Consider the following 21,346-nt stretch of genomic DNA (forward strand, 5'->3'; position numbering starts at 1 on the left):
ATGCACTATTAGTAACTGAAAGGCCAATAAACTGAACCAATGACTCATAGCTCGTGAGCTGTAAAGCTGCGTCAAGGCACCAACCGCTTCACAGTCCATTCACACACCTTTTATACATGACATGTACAAGACCATTCACGCCGCCAGCCGTGAGCCCAGCACATTACAACACTCGCATCAACAGACAGCACCACTCAAGGGCCTATCACTTTCATACACCCACATGCCTGACACAGCAATCACACCAGCTGATAGGAGTGTGTGGACTGGCGTTTGGCTGGCAGTGTGTTGCAGTGGCCAACAGCAAGACACTATTTACACCACCAGCCAAGAGCCACTCCACGCACACTGCCATCATTTTTTTTTTCTTAAACAACAAAGAAACCACTAACTAATTATAAATAAGTACAAAACTATGAACACAAAAGCTATAACTAAATATATGACAGTATTGCCAACTGTGAAACTGAACATATGAAAACATAAAACAGGCAGTTTACGCTCACTGTATTTCCGAATAGTTCATTTTGGTGTGGTAACTCCTGAAACTGCTGGCCACACACCGCCCAGGCTTTGAAGGACAATCGGGGCAGTATATCCGAGTCTTCTTCTTGATATCTCTTCGGGCACAGACTCTACCGGCTAGATGTATCAAGCTCCCGGTTTGCATTTCTTAAATAGCAAATTTTAAGAAATCGCTATTTAAGAAATGCAAAATGGAATGTAAGAAAATTGCGTAGGTAATAGCGATTTCTTAAAAATCGCTATTAGTGAATCGCAATTAGGGAATGGGACTCCATTCATCCCTATGGGCCTGAAGGCCCATAGGTGCGAATGGTTTTGCATTTCCAAATTTGCAAATTCCTGTTAGGAATTCGCAAATTAGGTAATGCAAATCCCAGGGTGCTGGAGGCCTAAGGGCCCCTTTGATGCCCCCTAAAAAAATATTTGTGCAAATGTAAAGCGCACACATGCCTTTTGGGCATGTGTGCGCTACATGTCATTTTTAAAAATGCATTTTTAATGCATTTTAAAAAATTGCACATACTTACCACCAAATTTGAATTTGTGGTAATTGCATTTCCTAAATGCCAAGTTTGCATTTAGGAAATGCATGATACATGTAAATAGGTAATTGCAAATAGGTATTACCTAATTGCGATTACCAATTTGGGGAATCGCAAATTGTGATTCCCTAATCGGAGTCGCAATTTTAAGGAATCGCTATTTTTGCGATTCCTTAAAATTGCACTGTGAATTTCTTTCATAAATCTTGAAAGGCGATTTTGCATTCGCAAATGGTGGAATTTACCGATTCACACCGATTGCGAATGCTAAATCCTTTGATACATCTGGCCCTACATTTCTTAGCGGGAAAGTCTTTTTTGGGAGTGGGAGGAATCTCATCAGAAAAATGTGGCGATCTTTTAATCTAGCCACATCCTCCACCACTGCTTCTCTAGGAACTCTTGCTCTCTATCACTGACTCCTGAAATTTAACAAATTTCATCCTTGACTCAGGTGAACAATCCTTGAACACAATAAAAGCATTAAAAGTTGCTAAATTAAACAAATGGATGGCCAACTTTTTATACCACACGTAGGCCTTACGAACAGCAGTGTTCTACTCTATCAACCCCACCCATGTGCTTATTGTAGTCTAAAATGCACAAAGGTTTGTGCACTTCAGCAACTTGACCCCAAACAGCCACAGGTAAAGTACTCTCATCATGGGTGGTAGTTAGCATGTAGACATCCCTTCTGTCTGTAAACTTCAGAGCTAGCAGCTCATCATTCCGCAAGGCACTGCACTGTCCCCTCTCAAGTTTTTTACAGAGAAGCTCCCTTGGATAGCCTTTCCGGTTAGAACGGATTGTGCCACAGGCAACAGTGTCCACTCTGAACTGTTCCTTGAACAACTGCACTCCAGTGTAGAAGTTATCTACATACAAATGGTGACCTTTGTTAAACAGTCGTCTACCAAGTTCCCACACAATTTTCCCACAAACTCCAAAAGTGGGCGGACAACTAGGGTGGTCAATATTGGAATCCTTACCAGTGTAGAACTGGAAATTATAAACATATCCTTTACTACTTTCAGACAGCATATACAATTTAATTCCATACTGTGCCCTCTTGTTAGGAATGTACTGCCTAAAAACCAAATGACCCTTGAACAGCACCAAAGACTTGTCCACACTTATTTCTTTGCCTGGAGCATAGACCTCTGAAAACCAATCTACAAAGTGATCAAGGATAGGCCTAATCTTAAAAAGACGGTCATAATCAGGGTGATCTCGTGGGAAAGCTAAAGCATTGTCAACAAAATGCAGCATCTGAAGAAGAAGCAAATACTGATTACGGGCTATGGTTGCAGGAAATATAGCCCATGCCATCAAGGGACTAGTAGACCAATAAGAAGCCAGGGATGGCTTCCTTATCTACCCCATCAAAAAAGTCAAACCCAAGAACTTTTTCATCTCTTTCAGATTTGTGGGAGTCCACTGGGTAGCTCTAGACTGTGGCCTAAGTCTGGCAAATACTGCTCCGCATACAAATTAGTCTGCTCAACAATCTCTTCCAAAAATACATTGTCAATAAACAACTAAAAGAAATTGACAGGCAAAAAGTTTTCCGTATTCACTCTACACCTTGGGAGACCAGTAAAGGCAGGCTACTGTGGCTGCTCTATGTTTTGGGAAACCCAGAGTTCAGGTCTTCCAATGTGAAACCTTTCAGCCCCAGGCTGCTGCACTATTGGCACATCAGTGTCGTGCTCTAAAACAGGCCCTTCATCTGCTCTGAGAGTGGCTTCCTCATCAGAAGATTCCTCTTGGGCAAAGAATTCACTGCCAGAATCTCTCTCTCTTCCTCCTCTGCCTCAGATGCAGAGTCAGTCTCATAATCATGATCAGAAGATGACTCAAAAAGCATACTAACAACCAGCTGAGCGGTCACCCTGTGGCTAGCCATGATCCTTTCAAACAACAAATGGATTGCCAACAACAACCAGCACTGTCTAAAATAAGTCATAAACAAAGTGTTGCTTTATCACAAAGAGTTATTTACTCAAAAACTATACCACTCACTTGCCTGAAAAAACTAGACTGACCTGCAAATACTCACAGACACAGCAATCCCCAATGAAATCCCACTAAAAAGAAAAGAAAATTAGACATAAGACAAATAATATATAATTGTGCACAAATTGAAGGACAATTTCACACGCAATCCTGCATTTAGTACACCACTTACAAAAATGTCATTCATGCATGGTAACAATACTCATTTAAGGTCAATTGTTTTTTCTTACCTAAAACATGCAACTTCGCAAACTGCAGGTCAACCACTGCCAAAACCGCAAGGAGTCACAGCAAAGGAAGCAAAAGCTTTGAACTAGAACAAAAAGGAGAAATAAACTGTTATAATCACAAATGGAAATACTTCGCCAGTTGACAAACACCTGCCACCAAACATTTAGAAATTTTCCCTGGTGTCTAGTGGTCTCTGGCCCCCTCAGGGGCAGATGCACCTAAAAAAACTAGGCCGATCTGCCCCCAAGCGGGCACAAATGGTGTAAATAATATTGCCCCCCCCTTGGGGAGCGACCCTTACCAAGGGGCCACCCCCCAACACAAAACACACACACACAAGATCCCTGACACTAAGTAGTTTCTCCCACCCCTTGGGGGCAGATGGGCAAAAAAAATAGGTGGATCTGCCCCCACGGGGGGCATCACTGCCCAACATTGCTGTGGCCCCTTTGGGGGCAACCCTTCTCCAAGGAGCCGCCCCCACACAAAAAAACAAACATAAACAATCCCTGGCGTTCCTGTGGGTTCGATCGGCCTAAATAAAAATAGGCAGATCTGCCCCCAACTACCCAACAGTGCTTTTCCCCCTTTGGGGGGCGACCCTTGCCCAAGGGGATGCCCCCCACACACAAAACAAACATACAAAAACAATCCCTGGAGTTCAAGTGGCTTCTGCCCCCTTTGGGGGCAGATCGGCCTAAAAATAAAGCAGAAAGGCGATAAACATTATGCCCCCTTAGAGGAGCAACTCTTGCCTAAGGGACCGCTCCTCGCTGAATGATGCTGACCAAAATATAAAAAAATAAAAATCCTTGGTGTCTAGTGGACATTCCCGCAGCCCGATTGCATCGCGATCAGGCAGCAGGAATGCTGAAAGAGACATCGAGGGAAAGGAAAACCCTTTCTTTTCCCCATAAGCCTCTTTATTTGCAATCTCACCCGGCCGCAGGAGAAACTTACCTTCTTTCTCCTTCCTTGCGCTGGAAGCAAATGGCTTTCAGCACAATGGCGGCTTCTAATGATGTCAGCGCGCGATTCTGCACTGACGTCATTAGATGGGGGCAGGGGTGGAAGGGAAAGCGATTCCCCTTACATCCCTGCCCATTGGAGGGGGGGTGGGAGGCCCTCGGGGGGAGCGCTAGCGCTTACCCCGAGGGCCGGGTCCAGTACGTAACAGTTACGTGCTTGGCACCCAAGCGGTGCAGCCGAGGACGTAACAGTTACGGCCTTGGCATCCAAGGGGTTAAAAGGGTGCTGACAAACTCCAAAAGGGATTGGCACTGTAGAAATGCAATACATAAATTAAAACTATTAACTGTGGACTGTGAGTCTCGAGGGGGGCATGTTTCTCCTCCTAGATAGTTGCAGCACAAGTCATAGCCATTCCTGAGTCCTGAACTGCTAGGCTAGGTTTCCTCTGATTGGAAACACAAGCAACCCCTCACTTTGCTAGGCCTCATCATTGAGAGAGTCCTCCTGTCCCCCAGTTTGTTAGTTAAAGACAGCCTTTCTTAAGATGCAGTAGGCCATCATACCCAGAGACCCTGTGCCACAGCACCTGGAGCCTGAAGAAACTTCTGATCACCAGAGCAAATTTTTCATGGTTTATAGTAATGAATTTATGGACCAGGAAGCATACCTGAAAGAGGGCTTAACAATGGACTGGTTGTTAATAATGGTTGTTAATAATAATGGTTGTTAATAATTTAGGAACCAGATGTGCAAATAACTAGTTGCATAATACATGTCACAAATAGCAACTAGTATTTTTGTGACCAGTAAAGAATTTTATGAACCGTTCTATGCACTAATATGTCAGATCATGAAATTCCAAATCATGACGGGTAGACCTCAGCCTAAATCAATGAATATTAATGAGGTAGGTTGCAAATTGTCACTTAGTACGATTGGAGGCCATCACAGGGTTAGTAGCCTAATGGGGACAGAAGACCACTATGTCTATGAGGATTTTTAAACAAAGACATTTTCTTTTTTATTTCAAGGACATTTTTATCTTCAGTCCATTAGTCAAGAGTCCATCATAAGAACAAGGAGGTGTTTCCTCCCTGTTTAAGTTGCTAATCCTTCACATTACCATCACTCACCCTTCTGCCTGCATTCTGCCTTGAGGCTTGTCTTCTCGTCTGGTTGGCTGGTATTGATAGGTGGGAGTAACACAACGGTTGTATACATGTATGAGGAAGGCCAATAATAAATGCTTCAATCTTGCACAGCTTAACAGAAGAATGCCATGTCCCTTAGGATATTTCTGACCTACATAACCATGATTTTCATTGATTGCCAAAGGATGGGAGCACATTGGTTAAAAACACTACAATTTTCTATTTGAAATATAGCAGAAGCTTTCGTTTTGAATTTCCTTTTGCACCTTTGGTGGTTACATTTCTTCGTTTACAATATATTCCTATTTTTATTCCAGCTGCTTTCTACTTTGTGGGTGTTTATTTTTTTATGTTTTCATTCCCCTGTAAACCAGCAGTTTATTAATCACTAATTTACTAATTCACCAACTGGCCTTTATTAATGAATTTAGTCTATTCATTGTAAGATAGCCTACGAGTGAAGCACCTTATAGAAATGTTTTGTCCAAAGGATATTACAATAATATGACCCTCCTTATTGCAACTTGGTTCATCTTCTTCCATTTAATCCTATGTCCTATCCTAGGCTGGCGGAGCGGAAGATGGTCGCTCTTTGGCTCAGCATCACCAAGACAGGGTGAGTCCACGCTTAATGATTGTAAAATGAAAGCATGTATTGTTGAAACCAGTATGTAATCAGTGCAATAGATATCTGTATCTGGGCACAGTGCTTCACTTATGCACCTATCTCTTAAATATTCAAGACACTAAAATATATAATGTGTGTGGCATACTCTTTCTGCTCCACAACCATGTGACTTTTCGTTGGCAAATCACAAATCCCCAGTACTTCTTATTTCAAATAGATTCACCTTTTCACAGATTCCATCCTATTTCTGAGGCTAGATTTGGAGGTTATTTTAGCAACTAGACAGGGTCAAATGATCCACACTCCCACTGTGGTACCACCTGCAAAGTCAACCTTGAAAAAGAGACCACCTCTGCTGCATGTGGCACACCATGTCATGCCACATGCAACAGAAGTGATCTCTTTTTTTCAGCTCAAGCCTGCAAAACCATATAAATATCTGTGTAGCTACAAAACCCTTATGTGATTACCATCTCTCGTCAATTATAAGCTCACCATTCGCCGTCAGGAAAGAAAATGGAAGAAATCAGATTCTTATCATCTCACATTACAAAAGCCCCTGTGTGCACCACAAAGACAACTTGTCACTTCAGATAAAACCATATCACACCCCAACACCATCAAAAAAGCAGCCAACTGGAGCAGAACACTCTTCAAGACAATCAAGCATTGCATTAACTCCCACTCCCTCCAATCCCTCATTCCAACTTGTCAGTCACAAAATGTAGAAGATCTTTCACATCGGCAATACCAAGCATGCCTTCCCCTGCTCACCCCTCCTCGCAACCCCTCTTAGTGGTCACCCTTCAACCTCATGAACTGCAGACCATCCTAAAGTGCCACAAAACCACCTTTTATGAAGACTCTGGGCCTAATTACAAGTCTGGCAGTCATGAGACCACCAGACTTGCGGTGGTTGTCTGGACCACTGCTGCTGTGGCAGTCCGTCCGCCACATTAGGACCTTGGTGGTCTGACTGCCAGGGTACCTATGTCTCTGCCAGGATCAGTGATCCAGACGGGCTGACGGCGGGTGCAGGTTGAAATCAGCTAGGGCGCGCTGCGTGCAGCGCCTACCTTGCTGATTACAACCTGGTTCTCCGCCAGCCTTTACATGGAGGTTTCACCGCCATGAAAAGGCTAGCAGAAAACAGGTGCAGGGGTCCCCCTGCGGGTGGCCGTATTACCACTGGCTCGATTATGAGCCGGCAACAATGCTGCCACCACTTTCCTGCCGAGTTGACCAGCGGAAACCTTGGTTTCCACCCATCAGCCCAACGGGAAAGTCATAATGGCGCCGGTGGGAAGGTCACCACTACAGTGGCGGTCACCCTGTCAAGAGTTTGGTGGACAGGTGTTCCCGTCTGCAAACTTGTAATCAGGGCCTCGGTCTTACTATCATCCTGCAGCAAAGCCTTCAGTTTTAGAAGCCCTTACAACCCTACCCACCATTTTCAACACCTCTGGCACTGAAGGCATCTTCTTAGAAGCCCTCACTAAAGTTCAGATCAATCCACTTGGACCCCACCATCTACCAGCTCATTCTACATCTACCCTTTTTTGGCAAGATCATTGAAAAGGCAGTCAAGACAATACAAGATCACATTAAAACTGGATGTCTCCTACCTGACTACCAATATGTCTTCAGATCACACTGCACCACTGAAAGAGGCACTTTACAAATTGTAGATGACACCATCCTAACCACAGATACAGATGACAGCTGCTTACTGCTTCCTCTGAACATGTGAACCACCTTTCACTCTATTGGTTATCACACCTTCATCCACACCCAGAAGTCTCTCATGAGAATCCTCCACTGGTTGCTATCCTACCAGCCCAACCAAACCACTTAAATCATACGGATATCAAAAACATCAATAACCTATGGATTCCCACTGGGACAAATCTGCAGCACCCACCCCTCGGTCATCTTCATCTTGTACAAGTAGCCCATCAGCTAATCTGTCAACAGCATTAAAATTAACAATAAAGCTGACAATACACAACTGTACATGACAGTGATTCTCACACACCTGCAGCCAGAGCACCTCTAGACTGCATGTGAAAAAATATAAACATTATTGAAAGAAACAGAACACAGACCTTCTCCATTTATGCACTGGATGGTCTGTAATTTGGAGTAGACTAGGAGCCTGAATATGACCTCAGTGGATGGGATACTCACTCACAAACATGATGGAAATCAAGCCCGCTGTTTTACAAGTTCCATAGGGTATAATGGAACTTGTAGTATGGCAAGCAGGATATCTGTCACGTTTGTGATGGAGTATCCCATCTGCCAAGGTCGTAATCAGACCCTAGATCTTGAACAACATTCCTGTACCCATCAGAACCGTTCTTGCCCTCCTTCAGTTCTAAAAAGAGCTGCAGACACACCTCCAAAAAATCACTACATCTCAACCCCATCTCCCCTTCAAACTTATCGCTCCCTCCCCTCAGCCCTGGAATCATTCCCTCATTCTACTTGTTGCATTGGACCCTCCTCAACGCTTTGCTGTCTCCAGCTAGTTTTACAGTATATATGTACCTCTTACATGCAACACCTCACATATTTTTGGCTCGTAGGTTACCATGACCAATTCCCAGCAGAAACTCTACAGAGAAAACCCAACATCAAACACAACACAACTCTTGCTATACTAGGTCTCACAGTCAATCTTCTGTAGCTAAAACCCTACTACTGACACATTTCTGCAAGGAAAAGTGCTAAGCAGGCTAAGTAATTGGTGAATGTGTGCTGTTAAAAACTGCACAAAACACTTCCTGTTCACCAGCTGGTGCTGGGTCTGTTGCAATGTCAGCCACTGATCAACAGGAAGTCATTGCCATAAGTTATTAATTGGGTGCATAAATGCACCCAGCAATGCCGAAGACATTGGTTCCTCCTTTTCTTACACACCAGCATCTGGAGCTCAATTGTTTCTTCATGATTCATTATTTGGATTCATCAGTCCCTCCTGAAGTAGTGAGGATTTCAGTTCTACTCATACTGATAGGCCAATGTCACAGCATTGCCCTGATTTTGGGTCCTCTTAGTGTTAAGGTTCAGAACATCAGACTGGCATGTGTGACCCCTGCACCTATGACACTATTATATCATCTCAAAACCAAAACATTATCTCAATGGGTCATATCTATTGGGCCAATTCTGAACACTTTCAAGGAAATGTCAGACTCCCGAAAGGATGGATTGCACACTTGGGCGCTGTCCTTTGTATTGGGTAGGGGGTTGAAAAAGATGAGAAGGCACACATGAAGAGGCTTGCTTTCAGATTTTATCTGAAGGCCTTCTAGTTTCGTTGTTTAATTGGGTGTGGGAAGAGTTATTTCAGATTTGTGCACCCAGAACCCATTTGTTCTACATCAAGTTTTCCAACTAAATCTTGATAGTATATTAATGTTTGCTCTGCTCAACACTGATTATCAATTGGAAATCTAATGCAGTGTTAATTTAAAAGTAGTGTGGGTCAATATTTTGGTGCATTACTAAATACTCTGCAGAGATGTTTCAACTGTAATCTGTATGTGCCTGTAATCAATTAATCTTTTTGAGTGTTGGGTGCTGTGCAATGATTTCTGCAGCTATAGGCAAAGTCTTGCTGCTTGATTCTGTACATTTTTTCGAGCTTTGGGGGCTCTTTCATTGGTGGGCTGCTGTACATTGTGTTTCAATAATGTAGTCTTGTCAACACCAAAACCCTGATAATCTCAGTGCAGTTTTAAATGGGGGAGAGCTAGACTCCATTAAATGGGATCTTTAACAACTAGCTGATTTAGCTGTGGTTGTATTATGGGTACAAAATTGAACTGGAATGTGACCTGAGTAATTACCAGTGGCTGAGATTAATTCAAGCATTCCTTCCATCACTTTTTGTATTTTTCATAGTAAATGCAACAAGTAAGCCCGGACGTGGGTTCCGTGCTCACTGTATCAAGGTGCATCCAACTGACAAGGCTCAGATAGGCAGAAATCCACCTTCAGTTGCTTGTGTTCTGGTTCAGAGAGGGCCTTTATTGACAGTTGAGGCTGTGCTGTTCTGTTCCTATTTGAGTAGGACCAAGGCTGATTTGCATATGACTAGGTCTAATCTCAGGTGACATAATGGGGAAAAAACAATGGATTGAGATGCAGCCTCAAGTAACTATCAGTGGCTGAGATTAATTCAAGCATTTCTTCCATCATCTTTTTGTAACCTTTCCTGATTCTGTCTTTTGTCAAGTTTTTTTTATCCCTTCCACGGGTGGTCTATTTTACACTGTATTGCAATAATACAGTCTTGCCCAAATCAGAACCCTGGTAAACACTGCAGTTCTGAATGGAGAAAAGCTTAACCAGTGTCCTTTGCAACTAACTGACTGGACAGTGCCTACTTATTTGAATGAATTGAAAGTTACACCCTCTTTTGGGGTTTCTCAAGTTATAAGCACTTTGTTCTCCAGGCACTTAAATTGAAGCATGTTTGTGTACATCGAGTAGAAGAAGATTTAGGCATTTGTTTTGCTTATTTGAGTCATTGTGACATGCTTGTGAAGTTGATTGTTATTTGTATATATTTGGAATTGAATTTGGTAAAGAGAGTTAACCTTAGCCATCGGTCTCAATTTGAAGTTAATGAGGAAAGGGGTTATTAGTGATATCTGCGGGACCCCTTTTATGAGGGATTCTGTTGATGGAGTATGATTAAGTACATGGGCCCATACTGATTTGTTGACTTCGGTTGCAGAGGAATAAGTAGCACCTTTAAAGGTTGTTTAAGAGAGTCCAGCCCAGTTTTCCAGATATAGGAAAGTTTGGTCTTCCACTGAATCTTCAGTTACTGATAAGTTGAGTGAAACAAGGATTTTTAGCGTTCCAGATTATTGAGTGGAAATAGGAAAACTGTTTTTCTCTGATATTGGTAGTAGCAGTTTCTCTTTCCATCTATGGTTGTAGACTAACTTATTTTTGTGAAGAATATGATTTGCCTAAATAATGCCTTGGAATTAATGCACAACCTTTCTCTACCTCGTTTTGCTAATGAAGAGTAGATTAGGGTCTGCAGTTCAGAAGCTTTATTGGCTGTAGCCGTCTTTAGCAGATGAGCGATAATAGTTTGATTTGGTGCCTTGGAGACTTTGACTTGTTAAAGGCAGGTGTTTATGGTGTTTGTAATTTTCTACGCCATGCTTTGGCAGGTGATCTTTGAGAGTGGTTGCCAAGCATTACTGAGCTGTCATGTTCTAGGCTGTAGTTTTCCAGCTTATTTGTACACTTGAACTCGGCTCATCATGCTTAAGTCTGAGAGAATAGTGCAAAGGGTGAATTGATTGAGGCAAATGGACACAGCTTTGTTTTTTTTAGAATTTTAGGTTGAACTACAGGATCTTATTCTCAAAGAAAGAAAATAATTTTGCAGAATTGATCAGAGGGAACCATATTGTTCTTTAAAATTTGTGGATCTTCTCTGAAGATTGTTGGCAAGTCCTCATGTGATTTGGAGTTTGATTGAGAATGCATAGTAATTTTCTTTGCACCTACAGAACCAGTGGGGTATAAGCATGCTGTATCAATGCCCTTAGTGGTTGTAGTTTTGGGCTGTTTTGTGGTAAGCCCTCATGTGAGATTTGCAAACCTGTCTGTCTGGAAATTATTTGGTTTGCCTTCACCATTCTTCCAGTTTCTGAACTTGTCCATTTAGGATGGCAAGGATTGTGTGAAGACTTGTTGAAAGTCTTGTGAGTTGTTCTGTGTTTTGAGCTATGCTGGAGTTACTGAGCCAAGTGCTTTGGTGATCTTGAATTACAGTGGTTCAAGGAGGCCTTCGGGGTCTGATGCGGCAAGTAAATGAGTCTGAAGACTGGTAAAGGCTTTCTGTAACTTACTAAAATAAATGTTTCTTCACATATAACCTTGAGCTGGGTTATTTTTGTCATACTATTCATATGGATGTGTTTGCAGTTGGAATTAGGGTTTATCACAAGTGAGTGATAAGAGTAAGGTATGGGTTTGACTTTGTGTGGCCACAGGTGAATACCAAGCCCATTGAATGTCGCTAACCTAGTGGAACCAAGTTAATGACATCTAACTTCTAACCAGAAGTTAAAATCTCCAATATGTAAGATTTTGTGTGACAAAATATGAATGGACATTACCATATGTGTGATTCTTCCTTCAAATAATGCTATATATCCAGGTCTGCAGCTTGATGTGCAATCAGAAGCTATAAGGAAGGTTAATCAAAGATGGTAACTCCAAACATATTGGTCCGCCACCTGTAACTCATTCTGTTTTTCACTGGAATTTTGTAGTGCTCTGGAAGGATAGCATTGAGGAGGGTCAGGGTCTCTGCCATAAACCAGGTTTCAGTTACTCCTAGAATTGAGCTTTCCGTCTCTACTAACATGTCATGGGTCTTTAAGGAATGTATAGCAGCAGTATTAACATTCACAATGTCAATTGTAAGTGATTTGCATCTGGGTTTTAATGCCCTGGGGAGACTGGAGGAATGTAGCAGTTATATTGGGGGTGGGGGTGTCTAAGAAAGAATTGATAATGTTCTCATTAGTATTTTGGTTTGAATGAGGATCGGTTCTTCACTTTCAGGGGTATTGCTCTGAGCAACATGTTGATAATATTAAGCCTCTGAATGGGTTTTGCACCGGGGTCTCCAATTGATCACATGCCTGGATTTGCTGGGTTGAGAGATTTAGGTGGAGCGAGTGCTAATTTGGGAGGAATGAACAGATGTTATTAAGTGGGATTGATTGCAAGATTTCGCCTTCTGTATGTCCCTAGAACCATTCAGATTAAGGAAGTTTGGCTCATAACAAGGTTCTTTATTTATAGTTAGAATCATAAATGAACAATGCTGACAGAGTGGGTCAGACGGAGAGTAGCAGACCTGCTGTCAATGGAAGGAAACATTTGCGATATTTAGTAAACAGTTCTTTTTTGGATTTTCTGACTACGTTCCTGTGCTGAGATCCTACATTTCATTTCATTCAGGATTGTGTCAATCTGGCCAGTTAAGCAGTTGGTGTGTCATCAAATCAGCTTTGCTTCGATTTCCAAAGAATCCTTGGGATTATGCATTCTACAAATCAAGAGAAACTAACATTGGAACCCTTTGTGGATGTTGAAGGCCTTCAGAGTCATGATGAGACTCAAGCATCAAACATAGAGCAAGGCAGGAGCTTCCTCTCTAAAATATGTGACCAACTCTCTTACTACTTGGTTAGGTCGAAAGGGCTGAGCATTAGCCCAAAGTGCAGGAATCAAGCAGTTGAAATGATTTAAAACCTTGTGGATAGACATGTCCGCTTCCTCTGCTTCAGTGATGATATCATAGCTTTAAAATTGTAGTATCAAATTTTAAAGATCTTTTCATAATTAACTTTCCAACATATACATAATAAGTGCTTAAATATAGTAAATGTGAAGATCTTGCCTCTGTTAGCCTTCGATAGGCAATGTAAAATAGGCTGCAATCTGATTGGACACCCAGCTGCAGATTCTTTACTTTATAATCTTCCCCAGACTTGAGTCTGGATCCGGACACTTTTTTCCTATAGCATGTCCGCGTGTCAAAAGGGAAAGTCCCACAACTCTGTATCAACGTCGTCCACCTGATGTGATGTCAGAGGAGTTTATATAACCCCCTCATCGATGCGCCGATGCCAGATCCTTCTTTTCCACACTTGCAACGCAGCTCTATTATCGGTTGGCAGGCTGTTTTAGGCCTACTTCGACATTTTCGTACATGGAGCAGTGTGCTTTTTCCTGTCCATGTCTTCGGAGCTCAAACCCTGTGGGTCTTGTGGATGACAAATGTCAGCTATGGACCCCCACTCGACTTGTATGTGGTGCCTGGGCAAGCACCGTGGCGCAAAAGAGTGTGACTTCTGTGGCTATCTTCGACCGAAAGATCTGATGGAGCATTGTATGAAGCTTCTGGCGATGTGGATGTTGGAGCCATCCCGGCTTCGACCAAGGTCTCCTGCACGTACTGACGTCCGTTTGTGGGCCTGTTTAAGGAGTAATTCTCGTGGACACCATTCTCCATCGACTTCACAACGCCAGGTCAGAGTCTACCCGGAGTCTCCTTTCTTTTCCAGGGCCTGGGGTGACTCTAAACCAGATACATGAGTATTACATTTCCCTTCACGCTATCTTTGGTGAACCACCTCCCTCTGAAGCGCCTGTGGGTCCCAAGGAGTTGCAGAGTGCCTTGACTGTGTCTAAGTGAAACAATGAGGCAAATACCCTCTAACCCTTATGACCAGGGTAATGAACGTGTTTTGATTGCAAGGTCAAAAACAAGGGGGAAGTAACCTAGACTTCCGCTGTAAATAGATAACTTGAGAAATCTCAGTGCACAGTTAATGTAACATCGAAAGAAATTTATTACATCATATATTTCTTTGAACTTGTTATTCCAGACATTTGCATGTAAATTTCTTTTAAACATGTCATTCTATATATCAAAATTGCATACATCTAGATAGGTGCTCCTACTGCAAACAGTGAAGGTGCTGAGGTGCAGGTGAGTGAAGGTGATATATACAATGAGTGCGAGAAGTGGTCAGAAAAAATTGTGGAATTCACAGTGGCTCCCGCGGTCCAGGAAGCCCTGGAGTCTCACAAATAATTTTTTATTCGTATAATCCACTCTTAGAGATATGTCGACATTTCGACCCCGTATTGGAGGTGAATCAAAGAGGGGTCATCATCAGGACAACGAAATTCCGACTGGTAGTACCTAAATTCCAGTGTGTGAAAAACCATCCAGGTGGTCAGGGGCATCTACACAAATTGTAAAAGTCCCAGGGTCTGGGGGTCTAAACTTATCCTGTGGAAAGTGTGTGGTCGTAGAACCATGGAGCGCCAATGTTATATAGGGCACAAATTGTAAGTGTAGCGCTAGTCCCAGGATCACTTGTTGGTCACCTAACCAGGAGCGCCAAACCAATCATGGGCTAGGAGTATTGATTATTGGTTGAACATCCAGCTGGCAGGCGGCAGTGGAGTAAGCGGAACTGTGTTCCGACGTTATTCGAAGAATGCTGGGGGTGTACACAATGTATTCATACGATTCGCACACTCGACGTGCGGCTGCTTTGTGATACATAATACATTGTGTACTCCCGAGCATTCTTCGAATAACCTCGCCACTGTGAATGCCACAATTTTTTCTGACCACTTCTCGCACTCATTGTATATATCACCTTCACTCACCTGCACCTCAGCACCTTCACTGTTTGTAGTAGGAGCACCTATCTAGATGTATGCAATTTTGATATATATAGAATGACATGTTTAAAAGAAATTACATGCAAATGTCTGGAATAACAAGTTCAAAGAAATAAATGATGTAATACATTTCTTTCGATGTTACATTAACTGTGCACGGAGAGTTCTTAAGTTATCTATTTACCGCGGAAGTCTAAGTTACTTCCCCCTTGTTTTTGACTGTGTCTAGGCCGGCGGGTTCGCCCTCGGCTTCAGTTAGGCCTTCAGCTTCAGTTGACAAAGCCATTACGGCGCTGGTGCACAGCCCTTCAGGGTTTCCATCTTCGGCGCTGGTAATCGATCTGCCGACTCCGGCGACTCCAATGGCGGTGCCTATCGAAGTCAAATCCCGCTCTCTGTGTGAAGTCATTGTCAAAGAATTGCCTTCTCGATGCTGGCCGATGTTGGGTTTGGCACCAGTCATGCCAGTTATCCCTGACTTCCCTCCACATTCTAGAGAGTCCCCTTATGCTTATACTTCTGAGGGACATAGTGGAAAAGTTGTAGAGGAGTTGGATATTCATCAGCCTCATAGAGAGGACAGTTGGCTAGTGGATCTGGCTGCGGCTAGTGACTTAGATTCTTCCCCAGCCTCAGGCCTACTTCACCCCCCCCCCCCAGACTGGCTACAGAGGCAAGCTCTTCTCTTGCCGACATGCTGGGAAGGGTTGCTATAGTTTTGGATCTAACACTTCCTTCAGTGGAATTCATTTTGGATCCTCCAATTGATGTCCTCAAAGCCAAACAGGGGTTGAACCAGTGCTTCCTTACAGCGATGTTTTGTTGAGGGCTTGGGTTAAGCCAGATACAAGGGCCCCTGTTGATCAGGCTATATCTCACAGGCACTGACTTGCCCCTGGTGAACCATCTTGTTTCCTAAGACATCCTACTCATTGTAGTTTGGTGGTACAGGCTGCTTTAGCCTCCTATGATATTGAGTCGCTCCCACATATCATATCTGAGATATTTTTCCTCAACAAGTTCTGCTTTACACTCTGTTAATACGTTTTTTTCTTGGACGTTCCTCACATTCATTATGGGACTCATTGGTAAGTATCTTGCCTACGCTTCTGGATGATATCAGGAGCACTCTTGCCTCTGTGATTCAAGACGGCCAGCAAGCAGCTAAACTGTCATTCGCTGCAGTACGGATACTACTGACTCTGTGGGTTGGGCCATGGTCTTTTCAGTTGCACTACGTCACTGTGCGTGGTTACACGCCTCTGGATTTTTTGAGGCTGTTCAAGCCACATGGATGTCTTTTGATTGTGCCTATTTATTTGGTGCACAGGCTCACTCTGCTTAAAGGTGTTTTTGTGACAGTAGGGGTGGAACAGCAAATTAACTGGGTTCCTCTTTACACTTTTGCCTAGTTAATGCCTCCTGTACTTGATTGAAGGGGTTATTTGTCTTTACTTGTTTCACAGTTGAGCCATGCATTGGCAGTGCTGTGAGGCCTTTTCCGTTTTATGCCTTTTCTTCCTAATGGTGGTACCCGGTGGGTGTTCCTGATTTTGGCAGGTGTTATTTTTCCCTACATTGTCAAGGCTAGAGTATTGGGGTGTATATCACCATGGAACCCTATGGAGGTTTCATGCCTGATGCTTCAAGACTACTTTTATTATTATTATCATTAGCAAGTGTGAAACTCCACTTCAAGTTTCTCAATGACAGGTTCTTAGCTGTTTATCTCTTTTTGATTCTTTACGATACCTGATGTAAAGGTAATGTTGTTTACTTTAGTCTGAGGGCGAGCCGGTGCTTAAAAGTTGATAACTTCATGGCATTTCCCTTACTGTAACTGTAAATCACCTAGTGGAGGTTGCCACTAGGTGGTTATAGTTAGTACATAGTTTCTATATAAAAAGCTTTTTTTTACTTGCCTATATCTTTGGTGCCGCTTGACAAATCTTCACAAAACTTTCCAAAAAAACTTGCCAGTCACTTCAGCTGCTTCTGGAAAGTTTTGTGTGATCTGTCCAGTGGGAGCTGAGAAAAAGGGGGGGGTCCCAAAACACGTTTTCATTTTTCCTTAAGGATTTTGAACAGCGATAGCGCCGAAACTACTGGTCGGAATTACACAAAATTTGGCAGAAAGGTAGGTCCTGGTCCAGAAAGTGGCCTTTTTTGTTTTGGTGTAAATTCATTCAGTAGCTTGTGAGAAATTAAGGGGAAAACAAATTTGTATAGCTAGGGATGTGAAGGATTCGCGACCTCTCCCGATCTCGTGCTGAGATCTGATTGGCTGACAACACTTCAACAAGAAAGCGGTTGAAGGGTTGTTAGCAATGTTGAGACTCGGCTTCACCAGAGTCTCAGAAAAAAGTTAGAAAATAAAAAAAGGGGCCAGGGACCCCTTATCACTGGTGCTGTGTCCCAAAGGGACCAGCCACTGCTTAAAAAGCATTTTGTTTAAAAAACACATTGCTGTGGAATCACGACAGGGTTGCGAATCTGCAGCAAAAATGTAAAAAAAAAAAAAAAAAAAACATGGGCTCCTGTGCTTCATCATTTTAAAGGTCCCAGATGGGCCAAGTCCCATGGGCATTTGCAGAATAATGCGGGTGGGGACCTCCTGGCCTCCTCCCGCTGCCCCGGGGACTGCTGCCTCCCGCATCAATAAATATAAGGCGGGGGGGTCACTGCGCAAGTTATAGTTACCTTAGGGGACAAGTTATAGACTTGAGGTAGTAACCCTAACTGGTGAATTTCTATGGTTTCATACATTTAAAATGTGAGCCTACCTATACCGTGCCTGTAACTTTTGTTTTTTAAAGTAAAGAATATAGATATATACATCTTCATTTGGGGGTGCAGAGTTGCTCCCTCTGCAGAAAGTGATTTTTGTAACTTGTGATTTAAGGTCTAGTATCCCTTATAAGGAACTTGTAATATGAACAACTCCATGGGAGTGTCAGTATATTATTTAATTTATGTCACAGATTAAGGCAATCCTCTTGTTATTCAGGATGACCTTAGGTTCTTTATAAGGATTATACGGCACTAGGGGTGTCTGTTTACTAAGTCCTTCTTGTACTATCAAACAAGGTAACTGTTGAACTACACTATTTGTTATATACGTTCTACTTTTACATCTGATATGGTAGTATCAGTTTTCTAGTCTTGGTAGATTTGATACATTAGAAACCAGAAAGCATCATTTGTTTTGGTCTTAAATGTTTTATATCTGATAGCCATCATAGTTTGATGGATATTCTACACTTTAGTTTTGTCAATTGTATAGTTATGTTCTTTGAACATTATTCTTTCTTTTTCCTGGCTTATGTTAGGTTATCATGGGTCTTCAATGAGACATATCTCTCTGTAGATTCTGTTCACTCTCTTGTATAAAATAATTAATATTGTTTACTGTTTAGGAGTTACTCTGCGCTTTTGCATTTGTATTCAAGACTTTCTTCTTCTCAGGAGAGTTTTACCCTCTCCAGGGGTGCTTTTTCTTCTCTATGAAGATATTTATATCTGTTGTGCATTTAGGTCTTAATGCCTCATTTAGGTTATACTGTTTTCATCGTGACCTGACTCTATTTCTTGTACGTTGGGTTCACAATTTGAGAGTGTTGTCATACGATGAAATGTACACAATTAGATGGATTCTTTTAATTAAGAGTCTTGTAAATTTTCAATTTTTGCGTCATTGACAACTTTTCTAGTTAATCTGTAGATGTACATGAGTCTTATTCATTATAAGAGTCACATATTCACCTTGGTTTCCGACACTCTACCAAGGTACCCTTTTTTAAACAAAATTAATAAATAATAATATATGTATGTATATATGTGTGTTTACATATGTGTATAATATAAAAATAAAATAAATAAATAAAGAGAAATGTATATATATTATATTGGTTACTACATAGGCATTTGTTTATTATAGTACTATGCCAGTAGGTCTGCATATTGTATATTGAGAATATCTAGAAGATATTTTTATCATCTCTAGTGCCTTTTCATGGGGAAAACTATGGGGGTCATTACAACCCTGGCGGTCGGTGTTAAAGTGGCAGTAAGACCGCCAACAGGCCGGCGGTACAAATTTTGCAATAACGACCGTGGCAGAAACCGCCAACAAAGACAGCCACTTTAACACTCCGACCGCCACAGTGGTACAAACAACAGGCGGAGGACAAAGTACCGCCCACAGTATCACAACAGGCCAATCCGCCACCTTTTCCGGGGCGGATTCACCGCGGATAAAAACATGGTGGAAACAGGATTTCAAAGGGAAAACGCTCACCTCTACACACCCCACGAGGAACGAGGATACCATGGACACGGAACTCCAAATTCTCCCTGCAATTGTCTTCCTGCCCTCTACCAGGAGCACGAACGCCGGCGGCGAAGACCACAGTGAGTACTGCACCTACGACACAGGGGAGGGGGGAGGGAAAAAACAGGGACACACACACACAACACCCCCACCCTCACCCACTACAACACACACACTAATACAGCATGATACATCACAGTTACACCCCCCCAACCCCCGGAAGAATGCAAAGACAATAGAAAATGAGTGTAACCATTGTAATATATTAAAATCAAGTAGGCAAAAATATATATATACACCATGTACAAAATATATACCAAGCATAGTAGTCCAGGTAGTGCTCCAATTAAGTCCGTGGAACACTGGGCCCACACGGTATGGGCGAGGCCCACACAAGATCCCCGACCATGACGGAGAGAACACTGCAGGGGCATCAGAGAGCAACAAAACAGGCACCTCAGGGGGAGGGAAAGGGGGGCACCTCAGCCGCTTGAGTGCACGACGCCAAATCCACAAGAGGGCCACATGCCCACTGTTCCATCCTGGGGAGTGCAAAGCCACAGTCTCTCAAGTCTCTACAGTGGATGGGTTGCCCACTATTCCATCCTGGGGAGTGCAAAGCCACAGTCTCTCAAGTCTCTACAGTGGGTGGGTTGCCCACTATTCCATCCTGGGGAGCGCAAAGCCACAGCCTCTCAAGTGGATAACAGTCTCCACTGGTTCTGGAAGGGGCATGATGCCCAGAGTGCTTCATCCTGCTAAGGACAGAGGTAGTGGATGGATCTCTCCACTGGTTCTGGAGGGGGCATGGTGCCCAGAGTGCTTAATTCTGCCCGTGATGGACTCAGTAGCGTCAGTGCCCTTGGCGCTCATGGGCCAGCGTTGCTTGAGACGGCGGTGCCCTGTTCAGCGGTGCTTGAGACGGCGGTGCCCTGTTCAGCGGTGCTTGAGGCGGCGGTGCCCTGTTCAGCGGTGCTTGGAGCGGCTGTCTCCTTTGCAGTGACTCAGCTGCTGGCGGTCCTTCATGGCCCAGCGGGGCTTTTGCTGGCGGTCCTTCATGGCCCAGCGGGGCTTGTGCTGGTGGTCCTTCATGGCCCAGCGGGGCTTGTGCTGGCAGTCCTCTCTGTCCCAGCGGGGCTTGTGCTGGCGGTCCTTCATGGCCCAGCGGGGCTTTTGCTGGTGGTCCTTCATGGCCCAGCGGGGCTTATGCTGGCGGGCCTTCATGGCCCAGCGGGGCTTTTGCTGGCGGTCCTTTATGGCCCAGCAGGGCTGGTGCTGGCGGTCCTCTCTGTCCCAGCGGGGCTGGTGCTGGCGGTGGCCTCCTGGGCAGCTTGTCTGGTGTTGGCAGTGGCCACCTGGGCAGCTGGGCTGGTGCTGGCGGTGGCCTCCTGGGCAGCTGGGCTGGTGCTGGCGGTGGCCTCCTGGGCAGCTGGGCTGGTGGCGGTGGCCTCCTGGGCAGCGGGGATGATGGCGGTCTTCTCCGCCGTGCTGCTCTTCCCAGAATTGCTGACTTTCTTGTGCCCCTTCCCCACCTTGGAAGGTGTCGCAGCTGACTCCACACTCCCACCTGTACCCCTGGGAGCGGCTTTGGTGGCTGGAGTCTTCCCCCTCTCCCGCCGGGCACTGGCCAACTTCTGATGCTTCACAGGTGGGGGACTGTCTGTGCTGTGGCTCCGTGCCACACTGGCTGCCCTGGTGG

At 43.8% G+C, this 21,346-nt stretch overlaps 1 protein-coding gene across 3 annotated transcripts in view; it reads left to right on the forward strand.

Annotated features, from left to right (window-relative positions):
• TEX55 (testis expressed 55) overlaps positions 1–21,346 on the forward strand; it is a 404,270-nt gene that overhangs the window by 285,181 nt on the left and 97,743 nt on the right. For all 3 annotated transcript variants that reach the window (XM_069202663.1, XM_069202664.1, XM_069202665.1), the window contains one exon: positions 6,003–6,053. In XM_069202663.1, the coding sequence (XP_069058764.1) occupies positions 6,003–6,053 (51 nt within the window). The remainder of the gene's footprint in view (positions 1–6,002; positions 6,054–21,346) is intronic.

Source organism: Pleurodeles waltl, chromosome 8 (genome assembly GCF_031143425.1).
Source record: "Pleurodeles waltl isolate 20211129_DDA chromosome 8, aPleWal1.hap1.20221129, whole genome shotgun sequence".
Taxonomy (NCBI): Eukaryota; Metazoa; Chordata; class Amphibia; order Caudata; family Salamandridae; genus Pleurodeles; species Pleurodeles waltl.